The sequence below is a fragment of the Berghia stephanieae genome, chromosome 3 (genome assembly GCF_034508935.2).
Source record: "Berghia stephanieae isolate SIO BIC M18660-M18661 chromosome 3, UCSD_Bste_1.3, whole genome shotgun sequence".
NCBI lineage: Eukaryota > Metazoa > Mollusca > Gastropoda > Nudibranchia > Aeolidiidae > Berghia > Berghia stephanieae.
In genome coordinates this window covers 57,796,000-57,823,830 of record NC_088362.1, presented here as the reverse complement: position 1 = coordinate 57,823,830, position 27,831 = coordinate 57,796,000, and the positions used below count along the sequence as shown (strand labels likewise).

Here is a 27,831-nt window from a genome sequence, read left to right as displayed (position 1 = left end):
CAGACATGTTCCATTAGATCAATGGCAGGGGAATTTCAACCTTATATTTCAAATCGTATTTTGAGACCAACCAGGGTTATCGGTTGCCATAAGAAATATTCAATTCCTAATCTATCCTATCCCAATTTCCATCACTGTAAATAAAATCTGTGGGACAATATTTGTTTAAATATAAAGTACTGACTTAATTTTTCAACAAACGAGGAGGGAAAGCATTTAAAGATGATTCAAAAATCTAAAGATTACTGACTTATAATGTTTTTAAAATTTTACCAAGAAATTTTCAGGAAAACACCACGACCTTTACTGATTGTAAAAGTTGTACACACCACTAATACAAAGAGAACGGAATTTAAATAATCTATTCCTATAAAACGACAAATGAAAACAAGTTACTGAAGCTTACAATCATACTTATTACAGTTTAATATAATGAACAAAACCAGCATTAAATGGGTGTACACATGTGCGTGTAATGAATAAAGAAGTTGAATATAGAGGTATTATAAAGACATAAAACTAGTATACCACAAATTACAAAAACGACAGAGGCCAAAATTTTGGCTTTGATGCTGAAGCGAGGGGAACAAGGGTTAATACTTTGAAAAAAAAAAAAGTCAATTTAAAAAATAAATAAAATAAAATAATAATACAAATATAAAAATAAACTAAAACGACCAGAGAATTCAACCATTACGCCAAATAAAGGTGAACATAGTTAAAAATTTGAAAACATTAATAGTTTACTAAATATAAACTTGTTATAATTAATATGTATTGCACATTGTTTTTTGTTTTTTCTTGAATAGTGTCCTCAATACAAAACGACATCAAAAAGCTTAAGAGAAGCAAAAAAGAGATGCAGGCTTTTATTTCACTGTGGGTCGGAATGCAATGAAGTCTTTCATTAATAAACCAAAAAAAAAGTTAATTAAAAAAAGACAAACAAAAACAAACAAAAAACCAAAAAAACAAAACAAAAGGTAACTATTTTGCATATCCAAGACTACAATCACAATACTATAGATAGACTATCAGATGTTTACTACATATACAGCGACTTCTTTCCACATTGATTCAAAAACCTTCCAAGCCAGAAGTAGTTGGTTTATATTTCAAAGGGTGAGGGATTTGCAGGCTTGCGCAACGGGAGGAAAAGAGTGTTAACAAAGTAATAGATTTAACAAAAACACCAACAAAATATAAACAAAAAAACATCTTTTGTCAAAGAATAAAACTTTTTTTAAAAAACAGAAAAGAAAAGAGAAAATAAAATGGTAAAAACTTTGTCGACAATATTAAAATTAAAATAAAACAATGAAAAATTTTTTTTTAAAAAGACATTCCCAGGATTAACAGCAGAAAATAGAAAAGAGCAGGGGAATGTAAGAGGGAAGGGCTGACCAAACGCTTCAACGTGCGACCACTTACGGGCACACCCGGACTGTTGGGTTCCTCTGAGTAATGCGCCCCTGGATAACCAGAACGCGGCATTATTGGGCTTTCCATATCCTACGACGAGTGCAAGCCAAGAGACAAAAATATTGAAACAAAATTTAAGAAACAGGCAAAATTTTGTGTTTTTAAAGGTTTTTAGAGCCAGTATGAAGAGAATGAAATGATGAAATGGGTAAGTTTGTAACATGACACACATACCAAACACACCTAAACTGAGGTATGACATGGACAGTTTATCCATATCTATGTTAATGTTTAATGATCGCCCTCTTTTAGCCTGCTTATTCTAAACGAAATGGTAAACAAAGGCTATTAAAAAAGAGAGAGAGAGAGAGAGAGAGAGAGAGAGAGAGAGAGAGAGAGAGAGAGAGAGAGAGAGAGAGAGAGAGGGGGGGGAAAGAGAGGCAAGATGGAGAGTGAGTGTATATGTAAATAAAATAAAAAAGGCAAAACGAATGGAGGTTAGTTGAGAGATGAAAAGAGAGGAATGAGAGAGAATGGGTAAGTTGTAGACCCATGACCAGAAAAGAGACAACTGAGTAGAATGGAGAGTACGAATATGTTAATGAATGAGCCCTTTAGCCGTTTTCTAACGAAATGAAACAAAGGTGATTTAAGAGAGAGAGAAGAGAGAGAGAGGAGAGAGAGAGAGAGAGAGAGAGAGAGAGAGAGAGAGAGAGAGAGAGAGAGAGAGGGGGGGGGGGGAAGGAAGATGGCTGCTAAGAATCATTCCCTTGGAGATGTGAGCTTTGTTATTATTGTGCTAATCATTATCAATTTTTAATTAACATTTTAACTATGGCCATAAATCTGACACCTGTGTATCGTGTTTTATGTTCTGAGTTCAGATTCTCTCGTATCAATGAGCAGCCATGGTGATAGTGACAGGAATTGGTTTTGGTGAGCTCCGATTATCTCGTATCAATGAGCAACAGTGGTGATGGTGATAGGAATTGCTTTGGATGAGCTCCAATTAGCTCCGTTTCTCTCGTATCAATGAACAATGGTGATAGTGGTAGGAATTGGTTTGGGTGAGCTCCGATTCTCTCGTATCAATGAACAACAGTGGTGATAGCGCCAGGAATTCGTCGGGGTGAGCTCCGGTTTTCTCATATCAATGAGCAAACAATGGTGATAGTGAAAGGAATTGGATGGGGTGAGCTCTGATTCTCTCGTATCAATGAGCATTAGTGGTGATGGTGATAGGAATTGGTTTGGATGAGCTCCAATTAGCTCTGATTCTCTCAAATCAATGAGCAAATATGGTGGATAGTGATAGGAATTGGTTTGGCTCCGATTAGCTCCGATTATCTTATCAATGAGCAACAGTGGTGATAGCGATTGGAATTGGTTTGTGAAGTTTTTTGAGGGTTTTTTTTGTGTGTACAACTTATCAAATTCCCATTGCTATCATGAGAATTGCTATTTTAACCAATCCTGATATGAAGGGAAAAGATGAGAGAAAAAAAACAAAACAAATAAATAAAAATGGAAAGTAATGCAAAACCAAAATCTTAGATGAATATACAAAATGTGCATTATATATAGTAGATGCAGATAAATCGGAACCTCACCTTTCAACAAATCATTTAATAAATAAACCAATCACCCAACTGTGATTGGCTAAAACAAAAACAAGTTCATGTTCAGACGGTTAGTAAAAACATTTTTTTTTTTAAACTGTACATACAAACAGTGATAACAAAAATAGCAAGCACTGCACTGCCCGCACTCTGAACAAAAATCATGGATTAAAAATTTTGGTCTAAAACAGAGTTGCTGACTTGAAATTTTAAAAATTCGTTGTCTCCAAGAGGGAAAAATGAAAAAGTCACTATAAATAGCTTTACAAATCAATAATTTGCCATCACCAAGATCCACAAAAGCTTCAAAGTCCTGAATATAGAATCTAAGGAACTAAATTTTCATTTTCAACAAGATTTATTGAGTCAAAGAGGCAATTGCAGCTCTGTAGCTGGAGCCAAAAATTCAGTAATTCTACAAAATTTTCGTAATAATAGGCAGGTCTGCCTAAAATGTTTCCTTCAAACAATGACAGATTAAAATTACTCTCATCTTGGCAAAAACTCTCAAACCTGGGACTTTGCAAGGGTTTTGACAAGATAAGGGATCACTTTAATCAATAGATATTTCACAGACGCAGACTTGCCAACCAACCTCAACCATTTGAAATGATTTATCATATTTCCCCCAAATATTAATGCTAATTTTCGCATATTTTCCCTCCAAAAATCATATTTTCAACAGACTAGTAGAGAGAGGGAAAATTTGCCATTCCTCTGAAATCAACTGTCTGACTACTTAGATTCTCGTTTAGGTGGAGACTATATTTAATTACCTTCAATTATTCCACTTTTATTCCTTTTATTTCCTTTTTATTATAAAAACCCTACTTTGGGCATTATCATATTTAAGTCAACATTCCCATATCATTGTCATATTTTGGAACTCAAAGCGTATTGAAATATGAGAAGTCATACTGGTTGGCAAGCCTGCAGACGAATATTCTGGACAAAAATTTAATATGTATATTTTGGGGTATTTTTTTCAGAGTACACAAAGCAGTGCATGTTTCCTGCATATTCTATGGAGATAATTTAATGGTCATTGATCAATTTGTTCAGATTTCACTACGTACGGGTACTTCTTTGTTAAGACGTAAGCAGCCCTGTATAACATGGGTGCAAGTTGGTCAGGCCAAAAAATAAAAAAAAACATAAAAAAACAAGCCTAAAATCCAATTCTCACAAATTTTTTTTTAAACCCTGAAACTTAATTTGAATGTGACCTTAACTGCCTCAAAACAGCATTATGTTGAGATCAGAACTGCCTACTTGAAATTTCAAAAATTCGTAGTTTCCAAGGGAAACAAAAAAAAAAAAAAAAAAAAAAAAAAAAAAAAACAAAGAAAAAAAAAAAAAAGAAGAAGAAAAATCCACTTTAAAGAGCATTAAAAGTAAATAATTTGCCCTCAGCATGATTCAAAAAAAAAATTGGTCCTATGTCCTGAACATGGGTTCTGAGGAACCAAACTTTACTTTTCAATAAGATTTATTGAGTCAAAGAGGAGAATGCAGTTCTGCAGCTGGAGCCCAAAATTCGTATTTCCACTAATTTTTCGTATAACTAGGCAGGTCTGTGAGATGATTTAGATGCTGGAAATGAATAAAATCCATTTCAAAAAGCCAGAAATCTTCCACCCATGGTATAATATATCTTGCACCCATGGTATAATATTTATCTATATAAACTCAAATAATCTCAAACTATTCAAAGAATCTGAAACAGAAGTTTATAAGAGAAATTGATGAACAATGATGCAACAACATGAGGCAGAGGTGAATTATAATTGAGAGCAATAATCAAAGATTGGACAGTAAAGAAAAAGAGAGAAGATGAAACAACATGCCAAATATGAAACGAAACTAATGGAACAGACCTTTTGGTATAAATAGAGGAGGAAAAAAAGGGAGAAGGATATGAATGATTTAGAAATATGTAAATCATTCTGATTGTAATCTTGACTAAAATAATGACTGTTTTAAAAAAAAAGTAATGTATAAGTAAATAAATATATAAATAAAAATAAAAGGAGAAATATTGGCTGAACTAAGAATGTTGTTTTCAGACTTTAGGCGCTTATGAGGAAGATCAAAGCAAGTAGCTGTTTACTAGCAACCTCTACGATTAAAAAAAAATAAGATGAAATATCAGAGGAAACCAAATTTTTGATCAACTTATACCACGTTTATTAAAACTAGTAAACTGACAAACGTATCCTTCTAAAGTAACCACCACCAATGGTAAAAGCTTGTTGGTCATTTTATAACTAGGTGTATCTAAATCCACATCCCATTTTGTAATCGACACACAAAAGGATTCTAGCTAGATTAGGGAAATAATTTACTGTATAGTACTCGAGTGCCAGAGAATGAAGGGATCAATTTGAAGGCTTCATGCTAAAGTCAAAGTCATTTTCTTTTCAAAAAAGATATGAAGATTTTAAATATTTATCATGCCAAAAGACTCCATGTATGAATCAATATCATTTTCGCATGAGGCCTCCTTTAATTGGGTTTGTAAGAACTGGACCGTTAGGGTTGTGGGAATGAATTTTTAACAATGGGGAATGAGAAATGGTTAGGGTTGTGAGAGTTTAAAAAAAATAATTGTGGTGCACATTTTATGAAGTGCTCCATGATACCCAAAACATTTTTAAAAGCTACATTTTGAGACAAGGGATCTCACCTTAGACTTTTTCTTTTTCTCTGGGGGTGGTTGTTCCACGTCGGGGTGGTTGTTTACCATGGGTGCCTGTTGTTGAGGTGGTGGTGGTTGTTGATGTTGCCCATGAGGTGGAATCTGCTGCTGGTGATGCTGAGGTGGCATTTGTCCCATAAGAGGAGGCATGCTGTTACCCATAGATCCAGGAGGCATCATTCCACCATTGGGGCCCATCATTGGAGGGCCTCCCATCCCACCTGGTCCCATCATGGGCCCATTTTGGTTCATATTCATGTTAGGGGCACCCATCATTCCATGCGGAGGTGGCCCGCTACCCATTCCAGGATGCATCTGCTGACCATGTGGACCTCTCATGTGGCCCCCTGATGTGTTCATCATTCCGTTTGGCATTGGGCCTCCATGATGAGGAGGACCTCCGTGGGGTCCCATACTGGGGTTCATCATGCCAGGGTGCCCTGGAGGACCCCCCATATGGGATGGGTGGTGAGAGGATGTGCTAGATGTGACAGGTGAGGCAATGCTTTGGGTGACTGATGGACTGGGGTGACCTGTAGTAGGAGAAAGTTCATACTTGGGGTTAATCACTTTTGATTGATGGAATGTTGGTAGCGAGTCCCATAAATCTAGACTCAAAATTATCAAGGAAAGAGACTAAATGTGCCTGCAATTCTAAATTTTATCTAAATAATAGCCCTTGTTTATGTCATGACACATCAATTCACTTTCAATCACTTTATGAGGATTAAAATTACAGAAAACCAGAAAAGAGAACCCATATAAATACACATTATTAAAAACAGAAAATTTAAATAAAAGTGCAAGAAACACCTAAGTTTGACAAAAAAAAAAAAATTTAAGAAAAAGGAATCAAAGATGATAATAATTATAAAAAGAAAACTGAACAATAGATACGACTAAGATCCTTGATTAAGAATATTAAATAGTAATTAAATTGCAGCAAAGAATTTAAAAATAATCGTCCCAGCCTCCAAGCTGGGTACTTATGAATTAAACGAAATGGGAGTCTCAGTTGGAGATGACAAGGGTTAACATCAATAATATCTCATAACTACCTGATATTTTGATAGGAAAATGTAAGCAGTGACGGTGTTGAATGATTACAAGCATTTATGATGGTACTGACTGATATATTGTAATAAAATTTATTAACCATTCAACTACTGTACTCTGGAGAAACATGTATGTTAAAAGTTGGCCAGAAACACATCCTTCAAATATCTATCAATTTAAATTATATTATTTTTAGAAGATTCAACAACAACAACAACAACAAACAAACAAAACAAAAGAACACTTTTAAAAAATGTTTAAAGATACAAATTGTGAACAGGGAGGGACTTGTATATCTCACCAAATGCAGCTGTTGTGGTGACGCAATGATCTGTGGGAGGCATGGGGGCCATACTGCTGGATAAGGAGGTAGGAGGAAGGGGGATGCCATTTCCTCCATCATTCATGTAAGGCATCTTGGGGTCGTGACCAATAGGCGGCCGACTAGTAGGAACGGATGAAGTAGATGACGACATAGGTGGGGTGATATTCTCCAGGGATCTCCCAGCCTCTCCGTTTTGTTGATGGAGACCGAAAGGTGCGGATGATGCGTGAGGGGGTGGAGGAGGACTTCCTCCGACTTGGTTGGAAGTGTTGGACGAGTCTGATGTTTTCTCACCCTGGTCAGACGAATGAAATCCGCTATCGACTGAAGTCGAGTCACTTGGCATTCCACTCGAACTTTCTGAGCTGGTCGTGTCGTGGGTGACTGGGAGATCAGGAGGGTGGATGGCAGTGGTAGAATTGGGCCTTGACAACGACTCGTGGGCATCGGGGTTCGAAAGGGGTGATGGTGATGGGTGGTGGTGGCTTGTGGGGCCATTAGATTCTGGGGGCATGCCAGGATGACCACCGGGAGTCATCCCAGAATTTTTAGGTCCAGGTGAAGGTATAGATCCCAAGGACATCATTGATGACAATGGCATACTAGAGTTCATGTTATTATTGCTACCTATAGAGGAAGGGGTGGAGGACGCGCTGCGGCTTAGTTGTTCCACGGCATTGGACATACTGTTGAGGCTGGGGCTACCCAAATTGGGCGAGTTGGTCATATTATTCATTTGAGCTAAAGGCCCGCCACCAAACATACTCCTGGAAGGGCTCATATTGTTACGATTGTGGGGCATACGGGGATTGCTACTGTTTGCGGCAGCCATCATAGCAGCTTGTGCTGCTTGCTGAGCTGCTTTGTTCTGATTTTGCTGGGGCATCATGCCACCACCTTGCTGCTGCTGCGGTTGTTGTGATTGTTGAGGTTGTTGGCCAATGCCCATAGTTGGAGGCATAGGTCCGGAGGTTGAGCCTGGAGGCATAGGGCTAGCCGTTGACCCAGGTGGCATTGGTGCCCCTGGTTGTTGCTGTTGCTGCATTAGAGGTGGTGGTTGTTGCTGTCCGGGCATAGGTGGTACATGCGACCCGTAACCGGGATACTGCCCTCCTCCCATCATTGCATTGTTGCCAGACTGATATGGATTAGGACCATAACCAGAATGGGGTGGCATGTTCCAGCCCATGTTGTTGCCGTACATTCCAGCATTTCCTTGCATCTGAGATGGTCCATTAGGGTACATGCCTTGTTGTGATGCGTGGTAATTGCCTCCCATAGGTCCTGACATACCACCTGGTGCTCCCATTCCTGGTTGCTGACGATTGTAATTTCCTAAAGAGTGAGAGGGAAATGAGAAAATGTCATAACAGATGATCTGCCAATGAAAAATTCAATTTGCCTGATACAATTTTAATCACATTGTTGTTTTCTTTCTCTTTACTATTTTCATTTACTTAAAATATCACTTTAGAGGGTGCATGGTAAATTCTCAATATGATACAGAGCAATAAAGTTTAAATTAAGACATGTGATAAGTTATTTATTTAATAAGTTAACGAACATTTTTCTGCCCTACCAGTCTGCAATTTAAATTTCTTGAGGTCACTGTGATTGAAAATCGAACAGATTTTCCATTCATATGAACTCAAGAGTCAAAATGTTTCAATTTTACTGCATGTACACAGTCAGCCAACCATCTAAAAATGAAACCCTTTGGCCACTTGTCTTGGGTGTAAGTTGTATTTACAAATGAATTTCCTTAGTCACTGATTTTCCCATGCATTTCACTGGAAGAGGATCAATCGCTTAAAAACGGCATTTAATTCTCCCATAATAATCAACCCAAAAAAGGGAAAAAAATAATTTGCAAACTGATACCGTGTGGTGGGTACTGAGATGCATTGTATTGTGGGTAGTGTCCTGGCATCTTGCCCGTATTGGGCATGTAGCCCATGTTATTGGGAGGAGGCATCATCCCAGGGTTATAACCTGAAACAAGCAACAAATTGATCATTTAATTTTGAACTGGTTTCCATTTTCAGCTGACTTCAATATGCATCATATCATTTCTTTTGATCCACCCTTCCTTTACACTATGTCCAGTACTATATTTAAGATTCTCGTAAATGTGACATCGGAAAAAAAAAAAAATAAAAAAAAAAGATCCTAAAGAAAATCCTTTTTTTTTTAAATATTTTTTTGTTGAAAATGATACATACATAAAATGCATCTCGGCTGTTGAGCACAGCATCACATTTTGGACTGTAATTATCATTGCAGTTAGGTATATCATGCCTGTTTTCACTAATATTTTTCTCATAAGCCTTTCTTCCGTTGCCAAGTCTTCTTTCAAACCTCTATACATCTAAAACCTTCATCCCTCCCTCTACTCCCATCCACCCCCTTTCCCCATGTCACTGATGCAGAATCTTATTTACTTCAGAAATTTAATAGCCTTGGAAGGCCAAGATCTATGCGTGCTGGACCGAGATTTTTAGGCGAATAACATAACAATTTAAGAAGAAAAAAGTAGAAAAAATAAAAAGAGAAGAAAGAATAAAGACAAGAGAGAGAAAAAGAAAAAAAAACAGGAAGGAAGGAAGGAAAAATGATAGAAAGAAAAGAACATATTTATTATGAAGAAGAGACTTCAAAGCCATACCTTGGGTAGCCATTGGGGATTGAGTCATGCGACTGTTAGGCTGTCCATCTACCTGACCAGAAGGGGGGCGTACCGGCATTGGACTCCCAGACTGGGTGCCTGGAAACAAAAGAAACACAACAATGATACAACAGGTGATAATTATCTTTAAAATGAGAAGAGAGAAGAAAGAAAAACACTATAAAGGCAGGGATAGGCACACGTTAACAGTAAATATTTGGCTCAGTGAGTGCTGCGTATATTGGAGGGGGAGAGAGAGGGAGAGGGAGAGGGAGAGGGAGAGAGAGACAGAGAGAGAGAGAGAGAGAGAGAGAGAGAGAGGGAGGGGGGGGAAGGGAGAGGTGTATGATGCTTTAGTCATTTTAGCCATCTAATATTATGTTTGTAAGCCGTCGGTTTGTTTCTAATGGATGTATATACACTTGCTCTCTTTTATAATTCATGCTGGATTTGAAACAATATTACAAAATAATTTTATTTAAAGGGAGGGGGGAGGATTTTTCCTTCTTCCTTTGTCTGGCACTGTTTCATACGCACTTTTTCAAATATTTCTCTCACACTCAGTGCCTGTGCTCCTTAATTTGTTCTTTTCGTAATTTCAACATCAAAAAATATAAATCAAGAGCATTATATCAGTTGTAATGTTCAATCCTTTCTCATATCGAATGCAAGCAAACGTGAGTGAGAAGATCCGACGTCTGATGGATGAGAGGATGCAGCGTGGCTTCTCTCCCTTTGACCCAATCTTCTTGCTTTCAGATCCCACCACTAGCACTACCACTAGTTACGAGTTCGCTCATTGATTTTCATGTGGGCAACCCAACTCCATGCCGGATGCTATGCCGCTGCTTCGTTATCGACTTTGGAGGAGAGTGGGGAAGGATACAAATAAACTCTCTCTCTCTCTCTCTCTCTCTCTCTCTCTCTCTCTCTCTCTCTCTCTCTCCTCTCTCTCTCTCTCTCTCTCTCTCTCTCTCTCTCTCTCTCTCTCTCTCTCTCTCTCTGTCTTCTCTATCTATCTAGCTTTCACTTCTCGTCAATTGTATCTATTCTCCCCTCCCTCACCCTAGTGTCTAAGGGAGAAAAAGAGTGAGAAAGAAAGAGGGAAAAGAAAGCGCGGGGGGGGGGGGAAGGGAGGGAGGGGGGGAGAGAGAGAGGAGGTAGGGAGAGAGAGAGAGAGAGAGAGAGAGAGAGAGAGAGAGAGAGAGAGAGAGAGAGAGAGAGAGAGAGAGAGAGAGAGAGAGAGAGAGAGAGAGATTGTTAGTTGGACATATTTTGGGGTAATCCCCAAGACGCAACTTGACTCTTAAATTATCTTCCATTTTTTCCCCTTTTCTAAAAAGTAAATGTGTCAAAAATGTCTTTTGCTTATGAATACGATACGTGAATCAAATCTGAGCTGTGCTGTGTGTACAAAACTTTGAGAGAGAAATGACAAATAAAGCTTTCAGGTGAATCACCGCCCACCATTGATCTAAAAAAAAACCCCCCGACTTTCTTGTGCCATGACACATTTCCCCAGACTCACCTCACCGTCTCTCATCTCTGTCACACAAAAGAAGAACTACATACTACAAAGGTGAACAACAAAACTGGGTGACGGGGGGGTTTTTCTAGACTTCCCAACGACGACAAGCACGTGCTTGTTCCCAAAATAGTTTTGGGGGAGGGGGCAATCTAATGTTTATTCATCCGTTGATTTTAAACCTATTTCAATTAAACTTTAACTACAATGTCGTGTCAGGAAAATAAAAGTGTGATTACCTTTTTTAAAAATACAAAATGTTTGGAAAAATAAAAAGGAGTTACTTCAACAAATGTGAATCATTCGATTTTTTTTTTTTTTTGTACTATAAATGTTTTATACACGAGGGTATAATTTCCGCCAAAAAAAAAATATAAACAATAATAATAATAATAATAATAATAATAATAATCATAATAATAATCATAATCGAGGAAGAAACGATGGGAAGTGAGAAGGGAGATGAGTAGAAAGAGAAAGGAGGAGGAGGAGGAGGAGGAGGAGGAGGAGGAGGAGGAGGAGGAGGAGGAGAAGAAGAAGAAGAAGAAGAAGAAGAAGAAGAAGAAGAAGAAGAAGAAGAAGAAGAAGAAGAAGAAGAAGAAGAAGAAGAAGACGAAAATAACACAGCAGTTATCATCAGAGAGAGAATCAACACAATCAGAATAATCAAAGGGGAATTCACACTAATTACAGACTCATCCTTCTTTGCCTCCCACCCAACTGGATGGACTCCCTCCCCTTCTTTATTCGCGCTCCATCTTATATATCTCCTTCCGTCTGGAAGAGCTTCAGTTCATCATTTCAAAAATTATCCTTACAAACCCGATCTCTTTAATCTTACTAATTGCTAACACTTTACTCGCTCGATGACGCACGCGGGTCTCCAATTCACATCAGCCCCAGCCAGCAGCAGCAACTCTCAGCTCTACTAAAACGACTACTACTGATGCTGCTGCTATCTCCTAACGGCATCAATCATCAAACAGTTAGCTGTGTACGTACTTCCGTCACTACCTTGAAGCACTGGTTGGTAAAACGATCGATTAAACGATTTGCACTACACAGCAACCAACCAACCTACCTATCTCCCCCCCCCCCCCCACGTGCATCAACGAAGAGTATTTTAAACAATAAGACCCATCATCCCCAACGCGTTGATCGTAACTTATCTATCAACATTTATGTTTCCTAGATATACGGTCATTTTCCTCATCTGAGCAACAGCACCCCCCCCCCTCTCTCTCTCTCTCTCTCTCTCTCTCTCTCTCTCTCTCTCTCTCTCTCTCTCTCTCTCTCTCTCTCTCTCTCTCTCTCTCTCTCTCTCTCTCTCTCTCCAATATTACACTCATGTCTTGTTTTTCAGTCAGCGAATTCTATGTCGCCAATTTGCAAGACAGATTGTTGTATTCACATACCAAGTTTAAGATGCCCCATTTGCTCACTTGTACTCGTTTATAACATCAAGATTGGGGCAGTAGAATTGCCTCACATCTCCAAGAGAAGGAGAGGAAGGAGGAGGAGGAGGGGAGGGAGTTGAAAAATCATAGTTTTTGAAGGGAAAACTAAAGAGTGTAATTGCGTTAGAAGACACGCAGAGGCATTTCGGACTAATTTCAACAACACGACGAGCATTATGACAATACAGGCGGCGGGATAATTTCAAAGTTCCACAGGGGAGACTGCAAAATAACGAGGACATTTCTATATAAAATTGGGTAATAAGAAAAAATGTTGCATCGGTCTGATGATGATGATGATCATCATCAACCCTTCGGCAGTATTTGTTCATAATTAAAATGACTTGGAAAGGACGGAATTCGATCGGGGACATCAACGATCGCGTGTCAACACCATCGAAGCCATTAACCATTTCATTCATCAAACACTAAGTAGTAATACATTCACGGTGGTGGTGGTGGTGGTGGTGGGATTACCAAGGCCGCCCTTCGCTCTATCTTTCATTCCAAAATAAATGTAAACATGGCCGGTTGCCAGCTTTTACCGGCTGATCGCGAGGGATCGACAGAAAGAAGAAGGCCAAATGAGATTACTAAATAGGAAAAGACTGGAAGGAAGAAGATGAAAGGTCGAAATCGGGTCAGGGAAGCCGCCTTTGCACTTATTCATACACACACACACACACACACACACACACACACACACACACACACAAACACACACAGACCGTGCCACATTCTTTCGGGGTGATTAAGTCTATCTCTCAGTCAAAAGAGAGGTCGACGTAGTAATCAGATTTTCAGACAGGAAGGCATGATAATAATAATAACAACAATACGACATAATGCAGTGGTTGTGGTGGTGGTGGGGCGACGACGCAATCGAGAGCAGGGGTGAGGAAGGGGAGAGAATTATAAAAAGAAGAGAAGAGAAAAAAAAAAAATGAAAAGAAAAGGTCATCGTGGCCGCGTAGTAGTCTTGATTCTATCTGCCCCCCCCCCCCCCCCCCCTCACCAATCTATTATTAACTCCGACCACCCCACTCCCTTCTCTCCTTCGTTCTTCTACTTAACCCCCCCCCCCCCCTTCCCCCGCTCCCCACCACCACCATCATTCATTTATCGACTGGCGTTCATTTATTTCGTCTGGATTTTATCTATGGCAGTCACAGCCTTTTAATCGCCTTTTCCGACCCCAACCACCACCCACTAGGGGATTCCCCTTCACCCATCCTTCCACTTTTTTTCAACGCAATAGTAATACTACAACATCGGCCACTTCAAACCCATTCATGACCTTGACATTCCAATAATAAATGTGTCAACTGGGACCAGTGCAATCAGAATGACGAGGAAAGAAACCAAACACGAACACTTGTTTTTAAGAGTCATCTCCCTCCTCCTCCCCCCCCCCCCCCCCCCCCCCCCCCACACCCACCTTCTATCTGTTCACTCAACCTATACGACAAGAAATGTTTTACAGAACTGTAAAATTTAAAATTTAAAAAGGAAAAAAAATGGGAGGGGGGGGGGGAACAAACAAACCAAACCAAAGCAAATTAACAACGTTTCGGTGAATCTGATACCACAGTTACAAATGACTTATCCTGCATGAAAGCTGTCTCACCAACGCGGTTAACGATAAACACAATTATAACGTGAGATCTTAGTGGAAAGATGATCACTTCTATACAAAACCCCAACCCCATTTTTAAAAACAACATATTTTTAAATATTATTCCAAATGTCATTGGCAAAAACAATTATGCAAGAGGGACAGTGGAAAGAGGCTGAAGAAATGAGAGGACGGCAAACAAAATGCTGAATGGATAATGGAAAAGGACAGGAATGGACAGACAATACAGCCCAACATCAACATTGACGAGGAATGCTGACTGAGAGGACAGATTTGGATGGAGAACCCGTATTGCAAAGCTATTTCCCGTGTCGTCATCTCGAGCTGATGTGATTCTAAATGCACAAACACACATAGGCTTGGATCATCGCAACAAAATACTCTTTTTAAAAAAAATTAAACTTCTTCTTTCCCCTCATGATGTCTTTATGGCTGAAAGTCACAACAAGATGCAGGAACGCTGTGGTCTTCGTATGCTAGTACTGAGACCCTTAGAGCTTCAACTTCAGTGTGGTCCTCTCGGGCCAAATGGTCGCCCTTTGCTCATTGTACTTTGTACAGTCCTGTAAAACATGTGTGGCATCCTGCATTCCTCTCCACGATCTGATCACAAATGTCTGTTTCTCCATGTTATTCTTTCTATTTATTTTTAAAACAAGGTTTCGGTTCACAGCAAGAAATAACAACAATAACGACACGACGACGACGGCAACAACAAACAACGACAACAAAAATATCACAATGTAATAATGTTGCTTTTGTTTTTTTTTTATGATTCACACCCATGACTATTTTATGTAATCTGAACATTAAACGCTCAACTCAAACAGGAAAAGATGGTTAGAAAGCTTTTGAAACCGAATCCATGACTGGAGAGAATGTCATGGGAAACACAGGAAAACAAGACCTCGGATAATTTGAAATCGATTTCAGGAAAAATAGAGCTACTTTGTACAATGAAAAGAGACAGGTTTAAGTTTTCAAACGCTTGTTCGTGTCAGAAGAGATGGATATAGATGCTGTGCGCTTGGCTAAGAAACTCACAACATTGCCATCCGGAAATATAACGGACTGTGTCACCTTGAACGTTTATAGACAGAAAGAAGTTACGTCACTCGGGTCTTTTATAGCTTTTTGCCATCTGCATTTATGAGTAATTCTCACTAAACTGTATTAACCAGACTATAAACGTTCAAGGTTACACATAGTTTTGTGTGTTGGTCCGTTATACTTCCGGATGGCAATGTTGTTAGCCTCTTAGCCAAGCGCATACATCTATAGTTAACTCGAGAGAGAAATATGACGATCAAGCATAAAAATAATCGTTATTATAGCTTTTTAAAGGGTCGAAAAAGTATGGACAAAGCTGATACTCTTTCCCCCCGATCTATTAAAAATCTTTGAAAAACTATTTCCTTGTTCTGTTGGATCCAGGTTTCCATGTTTGGGTTTATTATTTACATTGTTCAACTGATAGAACTGATGAAAACAAATTGGACACAATGCAATGGGATAGAAAGTGAAGGAGGAGGAGGAACAAGAACAGGAGAAGGAGGAACAGGAACAGCGACAGTAACAGGAGGAAGTGGAGGAGATGTATCTTTTTGGTACCTATTAATCTTCAAATCACGCATAAACAAAGATAAAATGACAAAGGGAAATAGAAAGAAAGAGAGAAAAAGGAAGAGAAAAATGTAATATTCAACTAAATTCCACTTATAATAATAATAATAATAATAATAATAATAATAATAATAATAATAATAATAATAATACAGCATTGATAGAAAGTAATTCAAGCTATGGTAAGCTACTGCCGATGTAGATAGTAGTTGTACAACTTATCCACAAGCCAATCTTAACTGCATAATTATAATTTTAAATTTCAATATCATTATCATCTTTTAGATGCGAATGTCAAATGAAGATAAAAGATAAATGCATAAAACAGGGCTGCCAATTCAGGAGGCAAAAGTTTACTGAACTGTTCCGCAAACGCATTGACGGACCCCTTTCTGAGTGCTGAACTCCAATAAAAAGACATAATGTACTCCATTTTTTCAGTTTAGCAGGTGATTGGAAAATATACTGAGGTTCTATAACATACTCAAGTCCGTAACTATACAAAATTTGGCAACCCTGTTCTGACCAATTCTTTATATTTTTCTATTTATTTAATTATTTTTGTTTTTAATTTTCACCCCGAGTCCAGCAATATTATGATAGACAAGAGCGTTTCTTACCTGGAAGGGAGGCTGGTGTGTTGGACCTGGAACCAGCCGATCCGACAGGGGACGGAGCGGGATTTCTACTGCCACGTTGATTACCGTCTGCCGAGTCCTCTAGAGCGGCGCCCAATTCCTGGTGGACAAAACAAAACAAAAAAAAGGAACACATCAGACTCCATTGGATAACTATAAATACTGTAGATGCAACGTGTGGGCAGGGATGTCACACTAGGAGCTATGGATGAAAAGGCTTTTTTTTAAAACCGAAAAAAGGATTTTGGGGTGGAAACCTTTATAAGTTGGGACTGAGATGATCTTAAATTTCGAGTGGGTTCATATTTTGAAATCAGTTCCTGCAAATTAAGAATACGTTTAAAATTTGAATAGGTCTTAATTTGGATTGTTCTCAACTTGTCCAGAACTCGAAAAACATAACTTTTCTATTTATTGTTTGGAAGGGGTGGGGGAGAGAAAGAAAGGGGGGGGGGGGTGAGAGAGAGAGAGAGAGAGAGAGAGAGGGGGGGGGAGAGAGAGAGAGAGAGAGAGAGAGAGAGAGAGAGAGAAGAGTCAAGAGTGGCATTTATGCCTCAGTTCCTTGTTAAAATCAACTGAGTGAATTTCACACTTAAACAGAATGCCGTAAGCTGTTGCCCGCAGACGTTCAAAGCAAATTAATCAGACTGTAACGATCCCCCCCCCCCCCTTTCTAATAATAACTAACATTCACTTTCAATTCACCAAAAAAAAAAAAAGGACAGAAAAAAAGAAAACATCGTTTTTAATATATGTGACTTGACGTCTGTAAATTATTAAAATGCGTCACGTAATAAAAAATACAACAACAATAATAATAACGATCGATTCAAATGACCCTCATCTTGGGGGAAAAAAAACAAGCTCTCAAACCTGGGACTTCACGAAGTCCCAGGTTTAGAGTTTTTCGCCAAGATGAGGGTAATTTAAATCGATCGATATTTGAAAGACGAGTTTTCTGACCAAAGTTTAAAATATGGGTGTTGCCAGAGTACGACGGAGTAGATCTACAACTATAGGCAAAGGTGTGAGTATGAATGAAAATTGAAGTGAAGAAATCAATAAAATGAACTCAATCATCTCAAAGACTTGCTCAATCAGCAATCAAGATCACCCATAGCTACCAACCCGGTAATTCATTTAAGAGGGAGATTTGGAACAAAAATCAGGGAGATTCGATAAAAATCAGGGAGATTACATTTTTACTGAGGTGAAGTGAAGACGCGCTGCTAGTTCTTCAAAAGCCACATGATTACTCCTCGTGATGCACAACAATGAACCAGAATGCAGAGGTATGTCCAATTGCATTTGTTAATTTAACTGCCATGTCTCAATTTAACTCCATTTGATATCCTAACAAATAAAACATTTCCCTTTAACTATACAGGGAAATTCAACACTATACTCAGCTTTGAATGAAGTTGAATATTTCTTTTTCTTAGCACAACCGTACTCAGAACTTGAAACAATGTGTCGTTTAGACATTTTAAAAATCAACAAAGTCTTTAGGCAGTATAAAAGGCAAATACAAATTACTCCCAATTAGAAAGAAACCGTCCTCAGCAATTGAAACACGTTGTGGTTAGGAAATTTTGAAAATTGATGAAGACTTAAGGCAGGGCATAAGCAAAAGCAAATTATTCTCAATTGAAAATATCGATACCACAATATATTCTTTTACTCCTATAGAACAGTAAAGGAAGGTGCCCGAAACGTAAACAATAACAAGTTGCTAGTGATTTCCGTTAGGGACCGGAAAAATTTACGCACAATATAGGTCTCCCAATTTTGTAGTTTGAGTTGTAGGCAATACACTTTCAGTATTGAAAATATGTTTACATAAAATCTAACAGTTGCAGAAATAATATTATAAGGCTAAATTATTATGAAAATCAGGCTCCGAATAATTCTCGTTTTGTTCACACCAGCGGAGTAATTTGCTCTGGTCTAAAAATAGATAGACTGTAACTTTTGATAAATTTTAGAAAATTTTACCTTTTGTTCCATAAAATATCCATATCTAGACATTATTTGATGCATGATCGAGTATTTATGAATATGTGTTTCTTTTGCCACCTAACAGCCAAATTTTAAAGGTTATTTTTTTCTATTATTTACATTGGAACGTGAGCTGTCAAGACAGGAACATGTGGTTTGCCACGTGCTTCTCGACCTTTGTTTACGTTTGGGGCACCTTCCTTTACTGTTCTATACAATCTATTGCCACATTACTGGTATCGATTCTGTTGCTTTCATAGCATCGACCAGCCAAAAAAAAAGTTGACAATTGATTGTCTAGAGAACCAGCAACTCATCACACTCAATATTCAAATTGATAAATTTCCGGGGGATTTCTGGAGATACCAAAAAACTGCGGGAGAGCGGTGATAAATACGGGAGACTCCCGCAATTTGCGGGAGGGTTGGCAGCTATGGATCACCTGCTCAATGGATGACGACACGACGAGATGCTATTTCCATGTTTACATTACAAGTGTGTTATATAGGGGGAGGGGGGGGGGGGGGGGGGGAGAGAGAGAGAGAGAGAGAGAGAGAGAGAGAGAGAGAGAGAGAGAGAGAGAGAGAGAGAGAGAGAGAAAATCTTTTCTCGGGCAACATTCCTTTCCCAAACGCACGGTTGTATCGGATTCACAAAAAAACATGAATGACAGCCCCTCTGTTTAATCCTTACCCCATGCTATTCACTGCCTTTCATTGCCCGCGCTGATAACAAAAGCACCTATTCATCTCTCAAAGCGCTTCGTTGTCCTCCCCCCCCCCCCCCCTTTCCCACCCCGCTGACCCCCTTTTAATCCACGTTTTTTTTCCTTCCTTTTATCATTATCCCTTTTCGAGACGGCACTCACTCACTCCATCTGTCATTCCATCCATCCGTTGTGTGTAATTTGTCAATGAACAAAACGAAAACATTCTTGCACTTAAACATAACGTGTAACACACCAGTAAACAAAGAGTCATCGAAACTCATAAAGTCTTCTTCAGAGTATAGAAGTATACCATCATTATGTCTATCGATCGATAATGCAATAATTAAGACGGCAAACAAACCATCAATACGTCTTGTATTTGTTGTTTATTTTTTATGGGGGGGGGGGGGTATGACCAAGAATATTACTGAAATACTCACGTTATTGTTTATAATAATTCATCATCGTATCGCGATTAACAGTAACAACGATAATATTATTATAGGTCATTTATTCATAGCCATAGTCATAGTTATAGTCTATACACATCACTACAAAAACAAGACTACCTACTATAAATACAAACCGTCCCTCTTTGTACAAATAGATTTCATATAGCCGAATAATAATAATTTGCTTTTCCCTACACACTTACACGCCAACATTAAGTAAGGACGAAAGAGCAACGTTCATCCACTTTTAACATTATGTGTGTTGGGATCTAAACTGGAGAGATGTATATATCCCAATCTAGTTATCAAACGTTTATTCAAAAGAAGAAGATGTTAACAATACACAATAGCACACAAGTACAATGAAAGTGTTAATATTTTGTACATTAGTATCTCACATGAAACTTACCACTAGTAATAATCCTCCAAAAAAAATTATAATAATCCTCACACTTTAAGTCGAGAAAAAAACAGTGCTAGAAACATCATAAGAACAATTCCGCAACAAAATAAGCCAAGAGAAATGGAAAATTATACACAAGCTTTGCTTCAGTTCTTTCTGCTTTCAAGTCGTATGTAGCCCAACTATCCAACTATCTAGGTAGTATAGAAGAAAACAACACACGCACTCATGCTGTAGAGTTGAACGTTATAGCGAAGGGAATGGAGATAAACACACACGATATAGAAGGGAGAAAGAGAAGAGAACGAACACACACATAATATACACAACACACACGCACAACTAGAATAGAAAGAGAATAATAAAAAAACGCCTTCCTATTTCCCCTCAGCCACAGTGTATGCAGCAAGCAAGCGCTGGGTGTTCAGCCATTCGTTACCACAGTAGTTTTCATACAAGCACACACGCGCACACACACACACACACACACACACACACACACAGACACACACGCATAGAGGAAGGCAAGCAAAGCTAGTAGGCAGGCAAACCCATAACCCGAGCCTTGCCTGCCACGATTTCGAGTTCGAAGCAGAGACCCAGCCAAACGTACACAAAGTATAGTAGTGTTGTTATAAAGGAGAGAAAGAAGGGTAATGCTGCTGTGGTGGAGGAGGAGAAGGAGGAGGAGGTGGTGGTGGTGGCGATGGTTGTGGTGGATGTGGTAGTGTTGACGTGAAACCAGCAAGGCGAGCCAACGATTATAGAGACAAATAGTAACTAAAGCACACCCGTTTCCGTGTATGGGTTGAGGGTTTGAATATTGCGTCCTCTTAATAATACGTGTTATTTTCACAAACCCAGAGGCGGGTTTGAAAGAGGATGAAGACGGCAAGGAGAGAGAAATAATTTAACACGTTCTCCATTTTCACCTGACTGGGCCTTACTAGCGTGGGCATACGATACATCGTATGAAATATGATTATCAAGATGTCTATTTATTTACCAATATTTTATTTCTGTATCGCGACTATCATCCCCACCCACCCCCATCCCATTTTCCCATTCACAAGCAACACTAAGTATCTCACATCCTATAGACAAAGGATTGCTGTCCGTTTGTAAAATCATTTTGTCGCCACACCAAATATGAAAACACATGTTAAATTACGGTGATAATAACAAACACAGCAACAACAACAATAATAATAATAATAATAATAATAATAATAATAATAATAATAATTATTATTATTATTATTATTATTATTATTATTATTATTATTACTATTATTATTATCAACATCATCATCATCATTATTATTATTATTAGAACAACAGGAATTTAATGCCACCCACTTTATCGACCCCGAAACATTTTCCCTACACATAAAATAGAATTACAAAATTCAAATCCAATGCGATAAAGTTGAAGGGTTGACGGCCCGGTGCTATCTCTGGCTATAAAGTAAAATCTGGCGAGTCCTTTGAATGGATGTATTTGACATTTCAAATACTTTATCAATACCGATAACTAATACAAAGAGATAGATAATAATAATTGTTTGTTTGTTTTTTTTTAAACAAAAAAAAAAAGAAACTAGGTCCGTTGTTTGAAAAAAAAAAAAATGAATAAATAAGTAAATTTAAAAAATCTTTTTAATAAAAAAAAATTACAATACAAAACATGATCATATTTATTTGTACCTTTATTCAGATTTTCGTCATTCATGCTGTAAAATAATAATAAAAAATAATGATGTCAAATGCCTCCCAGTAAACTTGTATAAACACAGAAGAGACAGTTTAATTTTTTTTTTTTTTTTTTTTTTTTAAAGAGGCACAAATCCTTGTCAATGAAATAGATGAGAAGCGACGTGTACATATATGCAGGTCTGACATTCGAACCAATTTATGGGCCTAGTTTAAAATTGTTTTAATGGACATAGTTCGCGTCGTTATTATTTTGTCGCGAAAAAAAAAAAGTGATCACGTGACTCACCGCATCCTCCAAATGGCTCCAATCAGCATTAAAGTAGACGGAATAACTATAATAAAAAATTTTTACATAATAATTTTGAAAAATAATAATAATAATTAGGTCGGCTCACACGTGTTTAACTAGAGGATTCCAGGTCGATGATTATTTTTAAAAGAAAGAAAAGAAAAGAAAAAGAAAGAAGACGAAGACGGGGAAAAATAATCGGGTTTAATTCAATAACACAATGTCACAATTACACCGTTACAGGGCAATTACCATCGGATCAATTTCATCAAAAACTTGGCACGTTCAGATTTTCTAACGCGTGTTATATTATTATGTTTTATAATTACTGTAAATAATCCTTACACGTGAATCAAACTAGCATCGCTGTATCCGAGTTGATGAGTCTGATAAAGCATGGAAACTACGTTAGATACAGATAATAGACTAATAGACAAGTCAAAAAGTGATACTCAGCTGCTAGACGGAAGAGGTGGACTGTAAAAAGTCGTATACAAAAATGAATGTAACAGCTTTAGATAAAAAAAAAAAAGAACAAAAATACCAAACACGGAACATTTCTGACTCAAAACTTTTCTTCAGCCAACAACAACAAAAACAACAACAAAACAAAACAAAAACTATGAAAACAAATACACAGGATTGCTAAGAGATAAAAATTGTCTGAAATTTTACGAGAACACATCGACCAAACCCTCTCTGAGCACCGAACTCCAGTTAAAAAAAACCATTAGATACCTACTTTTTTCCATTCAGAAGATGATTGGAAAATAATGAGGTTTTTTAATATACTGAATTCCGTAAGAAAGAAAAATCGGCAACCCTGAATACATTACTTTTTTTTTTTTAAAACCAGATCGACCTGTAATAAGATGTAAAAAGGTTCAATTCTTGCTTTCTGCTGTCTGAATACAGAAATATTAATTTAAAGGGCATCGAATATTTACATTGCCCTTCCTTCCTTCCTCCCTTTCATCTTTGTGGATCAAACAAAACATCTCCCTCGTTTTTCTCTGACCATATGATTATTCTAATTAAAAATCGTATTTACAAAAAAAAAAAAAAAATAATGAATGAATGGATAAATAAATAAATAAATAAATAAATAAATAAATAAATAAATAAATAAATAAATAAATAAATAAATAAATAAATAAATAAATAAATAAATAAACCGAAAGAAAAAGAAACAAACTAATAAAAATAAAGATCGAATACACCAAATTAGAGATTTGAAGATAGGAAGGAGGATAGCGTATCCCGTTTATTGATATTCTCATGTTTTAACATTACACTTCTGCATGCCAAGTTCACGTTCTCTGTCTTATGTCATCCAGACCTGCCTACTACAATTTTAAAAATCCGTAAAAATACAAATTTTTGGCTTAAAAGCTGCAAAATAAAAAGTTTTTTGTTTATTTGTTTTTAGGTGTTTAACGGCGCTTTCAACACTATTTAGGTCATGTAAGCGCCCGTTTCTGGCTTTTATCAGTTTTCTATTGGCCTTTAGAGGCCATAGCAGCTCAAAGAAAAGCTTGATGCCGGTACGGTGCAATTCAGAGTTAAAAGAAGTCATATTTAATATTACAAAGGATAAACCCTGAGAAAACGACCCAAATCCACGGGTCGTATGTATGGCAAGAAGCCGGTCATACCCTTACTTAATCATTTGTGTGGCTTCTCCAGAACGGCAACAGCACTTATATGACGTAAACTTTGCAAGCTTCATTGAATCAATTAATTAATCAATTAATTAATTAATTAATAACAATAAACAACAGCAGAAAGAAGAGACTGCAAAACAAACAAGCTGACCGTTTCGAAATATAACTTTTGAAAATCTAGTGAGTGCATAATTTTTGATTCTCAATAATATCCAATCGAATTCGACTGATTAATAGCCCCTTCTAGTCCTGGTGAAAGCCAGCAAAGACATCAACTGCCCATGGGACATTTTGCGCTTATGTTCCCCCTCAATTAAAAAAAATCATTATTTTAAACTGAATCTGGAAAGAAATTCATATTTTTCGGACCCTCCCCACCAAGATTGGGATTAAATTTGTTGAAGTGGCAACAAGCAGGTATGCGAGTTCGAGTTAGTGATACTACCACAGGTGTTTTTGCCTATGCATGCATACTCGATCACAATGCCATCAATACACTACAGCTGTTTCAAACGGGATCACCGTTTCATTCAACTAACTCGTCATTTCAGTGTATTTAAAATCTCCCTTGTTTCCAGCAACGCATTTTAAAAGCGAATAAATTGCGGGGTCCATTAGTGTTTAGGCCTAGTGGTTTTATCCCTAAATTATCTGTCATTTATGTTATTCTTTACTTTTCCTACTTCCGGCTGGAGTAACGAGTCACTTTACACTTGAAGGCTGGTTTTCCTAAACTTGTTAAGTCGATTTTTCTACTTTACTTTTTGAGAATTTCCATCCATGAGATAAATTGAAATATAAACATTTTAAACATCAATTGACACATGAATGACTCTAGATGTGTGTGAATTTGAAATTTAAATATGACAAAATAATAGACCGAATAAGAAATTATACGGGAAATAATCCTCAATATCTCAAAATGGAGAGAAGCGGAATTGAGGAGTTTTGGAAAACCACTCTTCACTTGATCTTTGATTAAAACTTCCTGTCTTATCTTCCACTTATTGTCGTCGGCATTTCTTTCCTTTCAGCTAAGTAAGATTGTATCATCCATACATCTTACAAAATGTTCGGGTCTGGTCCTGCTTTGCTGTCATTTCAAGACTTTAAAAAAAATCAACAGCTTCCGAACGGGTCCCAACACTTCCGTATTGGTCGGGCAGATAATCAGATAATATATGAATGTGTAAACGAATAAATCAAAAGTAAAAAACAAATAAATTAAATAAAATAAATAATTCATTAACAAACTTAATAGCAAACATAAGTTGTCTCAGTGACGCGTTACAGTTAAACATGTTGAACTATGCAAATAGGCAATGCAATCTTTTTCGCCCTTCCGCCACAGCATCATGTCAAGTCAGCAAATTGGGGGTTAATAAATCTTGCCCAAGGACAAAAACCAAAGTGCCTGAAGCGGAGCTCGAACCCGGGACCTTCCGGATCATAGTGCAATGCAATTCCTTAACCACTCGGCCACTTCACCCCCTAATATTTTAGGTAAAAATTTCGACAATAAGATCGAAAATTGAAGAAATAAAATTATCAAATTAAAAAAATGTCCTGTGAAATAAATGAAAACTGATTCCGAAGTACGATACAAGAGAATAGAGGGGGGTGGGGGGTGGAACGAAGTGAATGCAATGGAATATTAGATTCACAATTCACACAACTCCGACTTGTCGACGGTAAATGGAAATGAACAGACAATGAAAGAACGTTTATCCAGATCTTGATCCTGACCATGTTGCCAATTTTTAATTATTTTTTAAAAAAATAAAATAAAATAACAAAAAAAAATTGAGAAGGGGTGGGGGGCAAATTTCCAGAAAAATATCTATATCAATCTAAAATTCATTATTTCTAATTATATTTCTTTATATTTCTAATTATACTGAATTGCCACATAAAGACAGGTTTTACAATTGATGACGTCGTTAAATTTGCTCACGTATCTATTTATATTTCATACTTAAATATTTTACCAATTTCAATTAGAAATATATAATTTTTAAAAATTCCAATTGTAATCCAAAATCTACTTTTAAAAAAAAAAATCCGCATTCAAGGGGAAAAATCAAAATTTGAACAAAAAATAAACAAATATTCCAATTACACTTGAGTAAAACGCCAGCTTTGTATAGGTCTGAGTTTCAGACCAAGGCCTATTTTAGATTTAAAAAAAGCAATACACGGAACACAATACTATACAAATGAATAAGGAAAACGTTTTAATAACCCCCAAAGGCCTGGTTGTGATGACATGATTGAATTAAGTAAGCACTTCTTCCGCTTTTTGGGATAGAGGAGGGGATCGGCTGGGAGACAGTAAATTTAACAATCAAGGTGTGCTTCGATAATATAATAATCGGTATTTGAATTCGAGATGAATGGATGACATATGCGAACTACAGACCTACCACATAAACAAATTTAAAATAGCATATGTATATATTTTCAACATAAAAATACGAATTACGGGGGGGGGGGGGGGGGGGGGAGGAGAGAGTAAGATCAGATTCATCTCACACAAAAACAAAAACAAAAAGAAAGAAAGAGAGAGAGAAATACTTATCTATTTCTGAGTAGAATAACTTTCCTTTTAATCGGTTTTTTTTTTTTTTTTTTTTTTTTTTTTAAATTCCGAGAAGGAAAAAAATTAGATTTTGGTCAAATTTGACAACCAAACATAAAAGACAAAAATACTGTATCCTATACCGATAAAAATTGACGGCAGGTCTGCAATTGGCTGCAATTCCCAACTTCCTCTCGTACACTCGTGCCCATGACATGGAGTCGCTCCAACGTATACATATGCATGTCTGACATATATTGCGTCATTTTTTATTTATTTTTTAGATTTCTATTAAAACAATGAGCCCATAATGAATTGTGCAAATAAGTGCACGTTGGGTCGCTCCCAAAGATCAGTTCCTGCACCTGCAACTTTCTCCAACAAGAGCTGAAAGTAAGAGTCGGATATTTGGCCACTGTAAAAGCTAAATTGAAGATGTTTATTGGAGTGCAATAATAGCAAACAGACGCGAATGTCCAGTCCAATCTATCATTAATCATAATGATGATATGCGTTTAGTTAATAAAACTCACAACATCCGCCGGCCGGATACTATCCGTACCAACACATAAAACCATGTATAATCTTAAACGTTGATAGTCTGATTGATACAATTTAGTGAGAGCTATTAACCATAACAATGTCTGTCCAAAAAAATACCCCCAAAAAATCAACAAAGAGCCGAGTGATGTCAATTTCGTTCCTTCTATATCATTATTGTTGATTATATCGACAGACTATACGCACCACCTGTTCACATTAAATTCTTGATTCAGCAATCATTCATTCATTAGATCATCCACGTGTTGAGATATTATATAACCGAAGAGTGCGCATTGACATGGGGGAGCGTGGCTATCATGGGAACTGCATGAACACTGAACATGTAAGCATATAGAACGAAGATGACGTCACTCAATTGGTCTTTGTTATTGATTTTTGCCATCCATGTTTATAATTCTCACTAAACTGTATTAACCAGACTATAAACGTTCAAGGTTACACACAGTTTCGTGTGTTGGTCCGTTATACTTCCGGATGGCAGTGTTGAGATCTTCTTAGCCAAGCGCATACTGTCTATAGGCTATAACAAGGCAATAAATATAAATGAACAAAAGTGTCGTTGAATAAAAAAAATATTTTAAAAGAAAAAGGCTTAGCTGGCGATTGACAATATCAGACCTGCCTAGTACTACGAAAAATTCGTAGAAAAACGAATTTTTGGCTCCAGCTACAGAACTACATTCGCTTCTTGGACTCAATAAATCTGGTTGAGAAGGAGTCTAACCTCTTAGAACATATATTCAGGACTTTGGAGTATTTTTGGATCGTGCTGAGAGCAAATTATTTATTTCAAA

General features: G+C 37.3%; 1 protein-coding gene across 6 annotated transcripts in view; it reads right to left on the bottom strand.

Moving 5' to 3' along the window:
• The window catches only part of LOC144968074 (AT-rich interactive domain-containing protein 1A-like), an 82,264-nt gene that overhangs the window by 10,811 nt on the left and 43,622 nt on the right, over positions 1-27,831 (bottom strand). For 2 of the 6 annotated variants that reach the window (XM_078906051.1, XM_078906053.1), the window contains 6 exons: positions 16,647-16,764; positions 9,786-9,884; positions 9,002-9,112; positions 7,097-8,455; positions 5,728-6,272; positions 1,432-1,512 (listed from right to left, as the gene is read on the bottom strand). In XM_078906051.1, coding sequence (XP_078762177.1) covers positions 1,432-1,512; positions 5,728-6,272; positions 7,097-8,455; positions 9,002-9,112; positions 9,786-9,884; positions 16,647-16,764 — 2,313 coding nt within the window. Of the gene's footprint in view, positions 1-1,431; positions 1,513-5,727; positions 6,273-7,096; positions 8,456-9,001; positions 9,113-9,785; positions 9,885-16,646; positions 16,765-20,232; positions 20,491-27,831 lie in introns of those variants that run through there. The other 4 variants (XM_078906052.1, XM_078906054.1, XM_078906055.1 and 1 more) reach the window with 3 other exon arrangements.